The 8,409-nt window shown below is 32.7% G+C and overlaps 1 protein-coding gene and 1 long non-coding RNA gene across 4 annotated transcripts in view; one reads left to right on the forward strand and one right to left on the reverse strand.

Moving 5' to 3' along the window:
* Window positions 1–541, forward strand: part of LOC112522512 — a 4,609-nt gene extending 4,068 nt beyond the window's left edge. For 2 of the 3 annotated variants that reach the window (XR_003070194.1, XR_003070196.1), the window contains exons 4-5: window positions 240–330; window positions 476–499. This is a non-coding gene — a long non-coding RNA (uncharacterized LOC112522512). Of the gene's footprint in view, window positions 1–239; window positions 331–475 lie in introns of all 3 variants that reach the window. The other variant, XR_003070195.1, reaches the window with a different exon arrangement.
* A 4,898-nt stretch (window positions 542–5,439) lies between these two features.
* LOC112522511 (polyubiquitin) lies at window positions 5,440–7,034 on the reverse strand. Its single transcript, XM_025131687.1, has 2 exons — window positions 6,967–7,034; window positions 5,440–6,483 (listed from the first exon to the last, which is right to left on the reverse strand). Exon 2 carries the CDS (start codon window positions 6,481–6,483, stop codon window positions 5,566–5,568), a length of 918 nt encoding a protein of 305 aa, XP_024987455.1. The 5' UTR covers window positions 6,967–7,034; the 3' UTR covers window positions 5,440–5,565.
* Window positions 7,035–8,409: the final 1,375 nt, after the last annotated feature.

The following is an 8,409-nucleotide window of genomic DNA, read 5'->3' on the forward strand; positions in this document are numbered from 1 at the left end:
ATGAAACTGTTTCATGAAATTCTCTAAAATTAATGAAACTGTTTCATGTATTTCTTTAAAATTAAAATAATGAAGATGATAATATCTATGATTAACACCATCCACAATAAAAATGATTAATCAACCTCTCATAATTACAAAAAAATGAACAAAATAAAAATATATGATTGRTTGAATGCGGTTTGCACGGTTTGTACAAATTGAGTGGTTTGCATTTGATCGCTCCCCTATATATATAGGTGGTAATGACTATGAAATGCAAAGGAGAGTTATTGGGTGGTAATGACTGTTGGTGCTAATACTTTTTCCCATGAAAGTGGCATCCATCAGGTTGGACTCCATCTTTAGTTTAATTGTATAAGGAACATATCCTGTGGTCTAATAATGATCATGGCTTGATATTCTGCTCAATTTAGAGTCTAGTCATGTGACTTGTTCTGATTATATTCAATTAACCTTGTTTACTGTTTTGTAGGACGGAATGCTAAAAAACAAAAGCACATATGAAATAATGTCTTCAGGAGAAAGAATACAAACCTGTTTGTTCCTTCGTATCGAATAAGATTTCCGGTCCTTATTATGCTCATTCAGTAGTGTAATAAACCCGGTAAGCACTTATTTGTTAAGTATTTGGTAAATGACCACATAAAGGGGTTATTGTTCTTTTTTTTTTAAACACTTAGGTGGTGTTTGTATTTTAAAAAGTGCTGAAATCTGAAGTCTGATTTCATTTCGATTTATAAGAGGTGGTTCTGAAGTCTGAAATCTGGGTCAGTAAGATTGTTTGTTTTTACGTCTGAAGTCTGAAATTTGAATCGTCAAACTACTACAAAAATATAAAAGATAAATAGTTTTTACAAAAGTATAAAAGATTATTATTTTTTGCTAACAAATCTCTTCTAGACCCCAAAATATGAACCATTTGATAGAGCACGGATTAGGATTAAGAGGTATTAGGGATATGTTTACCACTTAAAATTTCAGAGGACATTTAGAGCTTTTAAGCTCTTATTTTAGAAATAAAACAAACGCTCTTAATACTTAAACGTCTGAATAAATCAAACTTCATAGGTATTAAGAGGTAATTTTGAAAAAACAAACAGACCCTTAATATCTCTTAATCTGAATCAGTCAGACGTTTTTGTTTTCAGACCGTTTTTTTTTTTTTAAATAAGAGCTGAAAAGCTCTTATTTTACTCTGAACAAAATAGAGGTAACTTAACCTCTTATATCCTCTTAATCAATCCCTGGACTATCAACACGCTTCATCACTGTCTCCTTCTTTAGTGAAAGTTCATAAAAGTTCCTACATAAAATCAAACAACATGATGTCTCCCCACACAACATTCACCGGAAAATTAAACTCCAGTTACTAGTTGCTGGAAAAGCCTGAAGCTGCCTACCTAGCTAGAAATCTCTGCTTCTTTCACCAGCAGTAACGTTTTTTCGAGCACCACCACCCGCCTTCTTCCTTTCATGCTTACCTTGTTTACCATCTCCCTCTTCGGACCCATCTAAACCATCTTCCCCGAACCTCACTTCTTTCCTAGCCGCTGCATAATCAAACGATGTCACCTTAACCAGCCCGTCGAACTTTCATCCTCATGGTGCGACATCTTTTTTCATCAGCAGTCTTTACGCACTTCTCCTCACTTGTTTTGTTTTCTTCCAGATTTGATTTTCCCAACAAAAAAGTATTTTTGTGTGTATTGTGTTTGTTGGAGAGAACTCGTACCGGGAGCGCGAAAAGGAGAAAGGGTTTGAGGATTATTTGAGATTTTGAATAAAAAATTATGTTTTTTTATGCTTTTGATTTTGGTGTGATTATTTAGGATTTTCATTTTCAAAATTGAAGAAATGGAGATGAATATCCAATTTTGAAGTTGAAGAAAGGTTGTTCTAGGATTTTGATTGTGAAGTTGAAGTTGATCCAGGAAGTTTTCATTTTGTTTTTTTGGGTAATTTCATATTTGAGACATAAAAACAAACAGTCTGACTGATTTATATTTCATACTTCAACACCACATTTTATAAATCAGAAGTGAAATCAACTTAAGACTTCAACAGCTGTTAAAAAACAAATGTCGCCTTAGACTTCCAAGTATTTGTTGATATAGATCTACAATCCTTTGTTAACTGACTAAATAGAATTACTCTGTTAATCCATATTAGCCAATTATATAGAGTCTAACCTTTTTGTCATTTCAAATGATTTTTAAATCATTAACAATAATAATGTTATTTTTATATTCTTTAATATTTTTGGGATTCATTTTTATTTTTGTTTCATTTTTGGACAGTTTCAAATTTTAACAAATATATCCTTATTCTTATGCGATCTAAATATGTATATTATATTTGATTTTTATCTTATAAATAATCCCATTAATTAGGTTTTTTGGATGACCCGACGATAAGCGGTAGTCACAACCTCACAGGAAACATAGGCCACTACAAACCACGAAATCAACGCTATCACTAAACCACGAAATCAACGCTACCACTTCTAACTTCTCATCATGCGCGGGCATTATCGCTTCCATCGACAACTTATAACTGTATGTGGTGGATGTAATGGTGGCAAACATGAGGGTTGTCAGAAGAAACGAAAAGGTCCGTAGTTTTAACAATAAACCAGAAAGAAATAAAAACAATGTAGTCATCAAAAAACTGATGGAGATGGTTTGTTCACCTGTGAACATGGCTAAAGGTACATTTGTGAACACAGTTCGATATCTAAACCTCTGTGTTCATCGTTCGAAAATAATTTTTTTAATCATGATTTTACATAATGAAAAGATACTGGCAACAATTTCAAAGAAGATATGTTTCCACAGTGTTGATGATGGATTATAGTTTTGGAAGATATTACCATAAGTCGAATTCAAGATAGATGAAAATCTGATATTGCTCCTCCCATATTATGCATAATAAAAAAATTATAAAAAAGAAAATCTTCTCACAGTGAACCAAGTAAAAGGCTAGTGTTTTTATAAAAAAAATCTTTAGCAAACCTTTTTACTAGAGATTTTTTTTAAGGTCAATCCTATTGGTACGAGAGTGAAATGATAAGAGTTTTACCCTTTGTTCTCCATATTCAATCTAAAAAGAAAAAAAAATATTTCGATTTTCCCTTAATTACCATAATGCCACCGCCTAATCTACAGCCATTAATTAGATAAATGGAAAGCTCTCGTTGATTAGCAAATTTATATCCAACTAGGTAATTTTACCGCATTTCGCGTGGTCGTTGCTGATTTATGAAAGAAAGTATCGATAAGTTTGAATTCGATATAAAATGTTAAAAGGTATCACAGTGATCATGGTAAATTTTATTTTTGAATGTTTTATTTTGCTAGAATAAAGAGAGTTAAAATACATTGGTTGCAGAAAAAAATGAATATGTAAGTTTGAGTTCGATATAAAGTGTTAAAAAGTATCATAATAATTATAGTACAAATTTATTTTTGAATGTTTTATTTTGTTAGAATAAAGAGAATTAAAATACATTGGTTACAGAAAAATGAATATGTAACGTAAAGAAAGTTAAATTGTGAAATGATAGAGAATACATTCTATAGATATAGAACTATAAATGTTAAAAGGTATCACAATAATCATGGTAAAATTTATTGAATGTTTTATTTTGCTAGAATAAAGAGAGTTAAAATACATTGTTTGTAGGAAAAATGAATATGTAAGTTTGAGTTCGATATAAAGTGTTAAAAAGTATCATAATAATTATGGTACAAATTTATTTTTGAATGTTTTATTTTGTTAGAATAAAGAGAGTTAAAATACATTGGTTACAGAAAAATGAATATGTAGCGTAAAAAAGTTAAATTGTGAAATGATAGAGAATACATTCTATAGATATAAAACTAATTTAATGCTTTTGGTTGTCTTATTATAAGAGCAAATAGAGGTGTAATATATTGCTTGTGAAAAATAAAAATATAACTTATAAATAACATATGTTAATTCGATATATTAGTAGGTGTAAAGCTGAATATTACCTTCTATAATGAAAAATCCAATAAAATTGTGACATAGAACGTGGTTATAGTACGGAATTATCAAATTATGTTTTAGTTTGAAAAGATAGGAAATTATCATTTTTTTTTCCTTCTATGAATATCTTGAGTCCTAAAAATACAATAGAAGACAAATACTTAACTGTTTACAAAAATAATCTGCAATCTTCAAAATGAAAATAACAAAATTGTCGATTCGAAATATCTAGATCGACTTCAAAGTCCATATTTTGTGAAAAATTGAGGTAGTAATTCAAATGAAAACATATCATTCCATGTTTTGTGTATCCAGTCTCATGGAGATACTAGTGGGCCATTGAATTGGTTTCTCGAAACTTCAGAGATGAAGGAAACACACCAGCAACTGATTTTGCTATAGACTTTTCATGTTCCTCCATATAAGGTTTCTTTAATCTTCTTCAGTTTGCTTCTAATCACAGACAACATAGTACATACAAAGATCGAGAAAATAGGAGGAGGAAACCCATATTTATTGTTTCATATCTTTCTAAGATGCATAGGGAGATAGAGAGAGGCGTACCGCCAGCTTTACTGTCAATCCATAATTTCTTATCGGGATCGAGAGACAAACAAGAGCAAAGAAGCTTATGATAGAGAAATGTAGAAGAGAAAAAATTGTAACGGTAAAAGATGAAGAGTAAATAAGTTTATGATAGAGAGATATAAAAGAGAAGAAATTGTAACGGTAGAAGATGAAGAGTAAAAATTTTAGATTAAATATAAAACCTAAAATTAAAAAGAAAAAGAAAAAATTGAGAAAAAAGGAATGCGTGAATACTAGTACGAGGAGATGTCACGTCAACATTGCTTGTTTCTGCTTTATAGATATATATAGATCAAAAGAAAAAGAAAAAATTGAGAAAAAAAAGAATGCATGAATACTAGCATGAGAAGATGTCACGTCAACATTACTTGTTTCTGCTTTATAGATATATATAGATTATGTAATAATAATATTTAAAATATTTTCGATGTTCATCTCACAACAACTCTTTGAAAATTCTATAGCATCTTTTCTGCAGTTACAAATCAATATTAAAAAGCATGTGTCCATCACTCCAACAATAGCACCAAAGATGAAATATAGAGTCTCTATATTCTTGTAATTAGTAGAGAACAATCATCGGATCGAATTTATCATAAAATTGAGATTCTTTTGTTTTTTTAATCTGCTTTAGGCTATCTTTGTCTAGGTTCAAACCTCATCTTTATTTATCGTATATAAATATTATATACTTAAAAAAATTATAATTCGAATTATTCATATACCATTGATTAATCACACATAAAACATCGAAATAATCAGTCAGCAAAACATAATGTTACTACAAAATCTGAATTCAGAATCATTGATTTTGTAAAAGTAAGTTGTTGATATTATGTATGACTAGAAATAATAGGAACACATTTTTATTTCACATAAAACCAAATAGTTTTTTTATTTCACCAAAAGCAAACCACTGATATTTTGTCAATCCAAACATCACACACAACCACCATAACAAGAGCCTTAAAACCCACCACGCAGACGGAGAACAAGATGAAGGGTCGACTCCTTCTGGATGTTGTAATCTGCAAGAGTACGACCATCCTCCAACTGTTTTCCTGCAAATATCAACCTCTGCTGGTCTGGTGGAATCCCCTCTTTATCTTGAATCTTGGCCTTCACATTGTCAATGGTATCCGAGCTCTCCACCTCCAAAGTGATCGTCTTCCCTGTCAAGGTCTTCACAAAAATCTGCATCCCTCCCCTCAACCTCAGCACAAGATGAAGGGTGGATTCCTTCTGGATGTTGTAATCCGCAAGGGTCCGCCCATCCTCCAGCTGTTTTCCAGCAAAGATGAGTCTCTGTTGATCTGGTGGGATTCCTTCCTTGTCTTGAATCTTGGCCTTCACGTTGTCAATGGTGTCTGAGCTTTCGACTTCCAAAGTAATGGTCTTGCCGGTAAGTGTCTTCACAAAGATTTGCATGCCACCACGGAGACGAAGGACCAAATGAAGGGTTGATTCCTTCTGGATGTTGTAGTCGGCAAGGGTGCGTCCGTCCTCGAGTTGTTTACCGGCGAAGATTAATCGCTGCTGGTCTGGGGGGATGCCTTCCTTGTCTTGGATCTTGGCTTTCACGTTATCGATTGTGTCAGAGCTTTCTACTTCCAAAGTGATGGTTTTGCCGGTCAATGTCTTGACAAAGATTTGCATACCACCACGGAGACGGAGGACAAGATGGAGAGTAGACTCCTTTTGGATGTTGTAGTCGGCAAGGGTTCGGCCGTCCTCAAGCTGTTTACCAGCGAAGATCAGCCTCTGCTGATCTGGGGGAATCCCTTCCTTGTCTTGTATCTTAGCCTTGACGTTGTCAATTGTGTCGGAACTCTCGACCTCGAGAGTGATGGTCTTACCAGTAAGGGTCTTAACGAAAATCTGCATCTGTTAAAGAATTTAAGAAAAAAAGAGCTATCAGATACACAGATTAATCAACTTATTAACCACACAAATTCATCTCAACGAATTTGTTCTTCAAATTCAAACGGAAAGCGCCTCAGATCATGAATTTTAAAAATTACAAACAGAAAACGCAACGAATCATGAAATATTCACGCAAATATTCATCTGCTGATTGAGAAAGAATTAATTTAAATCATCCTTCGATTCTTCGAAAACAGAAACCGATTTTAGCATTGAATCGAAAAAACAATGAGGCCTTGAGAAACAATTGAAAAGAGAAGCCAAAACAATTACAGAATAATCAATCGGCTAGATGCAGACCGAAACAATAGAAGTAATCGAATCAGACCTAAAAAGTAAAACCTACGTACCGATTAACAATTCATAATAACAAATCGATACAAAATCAAGCAGATCAAATGATAACATAAATATATAACCAGTAAACAAGAAAAGAAAGCATACCTTGGGAGAATTTACGATTTCAGAGGATTGCTAATGAATCGAAGGTGTGGGAAAGGGATGAATTTGGGGGTGGATTTATAGGAGAAGGGAGGAAGATGGTTCACGCAAAGGAAGCTTAAGGTGACGGGTTTGTTACACAATAATCAAACCATAAGGTGACACGTGTATGGCTAGTTGATGACCAAAATATGAAATAAGAGTCGTTGGATTCCGAAATTAATCACGGGCGGTGGTTTCTAGGCGTCTTTTGTGCTTTGGGATATACAACACAATTCAGTAATTAAAAATCAATAATAAAGTAGACTACAAATTTGGTCCTTAGGGTTTTTCGAATATACATTTTTAGTCTTTTTTGTTTTAGAATTACAATATCACTAACATAGTTTGCAAAAATCGAAAGGATTCGTCATTTCTGTTAACGGTCGTTAAAGCAAATCTAATAGATTTTCTAAAATAAATAAAATAAAGTTTTGTTCTATAAATTAGGGAAAATTGCAAATGGAACCAACTTTCATTTAATTCCTATTTTGGGGAACCAATTTTCAAAATCGTCATTTTGGGGAACCAATTTGCACCTGATTCTTATTTTGGGGAACCAACTTTCAAAATCGTCATTTTGGAGAACCAACTTGCACCTGATTCCTATTTTGGGGAACCAACTTGCAAAATAATTATAGAAAATTAACTAAAATTCTTTTTTTTTCCAAAATTTAATGCAATAAAATCTATTTTTCATTTCAAATCTCGTTTTTTTATTCAGAAATCAAATTGAACTTTTAAAAAAAATCCAAAATACTACAATAAAAATTGTTTTTTACTAATGCAAAAAAAAAAAAAAAAACCAGGGATCAAGTCGATACCGAATTCGACTTGTCTTGGCGGGGGTAATCCTGGTAAATCCTCGGGAAATACATCAGGAAACTCCCGAACTACAGGGAAATCGTCAATACCTTTTTCTTTGACCTTCCTATCAATAACATGTGCCAAAATTGCAACATAATTCTTCTTTAAGTACCTCCGCATCTTCATGCATGATACTATCTTAATTTTTCGATCTGACACATCTTCTCGAATCACCATTGGGTTATTTCCTTCTTGAGGAATTCGGATAACCTTTTCCGAACAGACAATTTCAGCTTGATTTTTGGATAGTCAATCCATGCCTATGACTATGTCAAAACTTCCTAGTTCAATCGGAATAAGGTCTATGCTAAAATCCTTATTGGCTAAACTTAGAGTGCAATCCATGATTATGTCTCTAACCTTAATTTATTGGCCATTGGCAAACTCAATTACATAAACTTCTTCCAACCTTTGGGGCTTTAAGTTAATCCTCGACTTAAAATCTAGTGATACAAAACTTCTATCTGCCCCTGAATCAAATAAAACTGATGCAAATTCATTATTCAGGAGAAACGTACCTGAAACCACATTGGGATCATA

Source organism: Cynara cardunculus (assembly GCF_001531365.2).
Source record: "Cynara cardunculus var. scolymus isolate 2C chromosome LG 12, CcrdV1, whole genome shotgun sequence".
Taxonomy (NCBI): domain Eukaryota; kingdom Viridiplantae; phylum Streptophyta; class Magnoliopsida; order Asterales; family Asteraceae; genus Cynara; species Cynara cardunculus.

Coding starts and splice junctions, on each gene's coding strand:
- LOC112522511 (XM_025131687.1), bottom strand. CDS start 6,483: ATGCAGATTTTCGTTAAGACCCTTACTGGTAAGACCATCACTCTCGAG.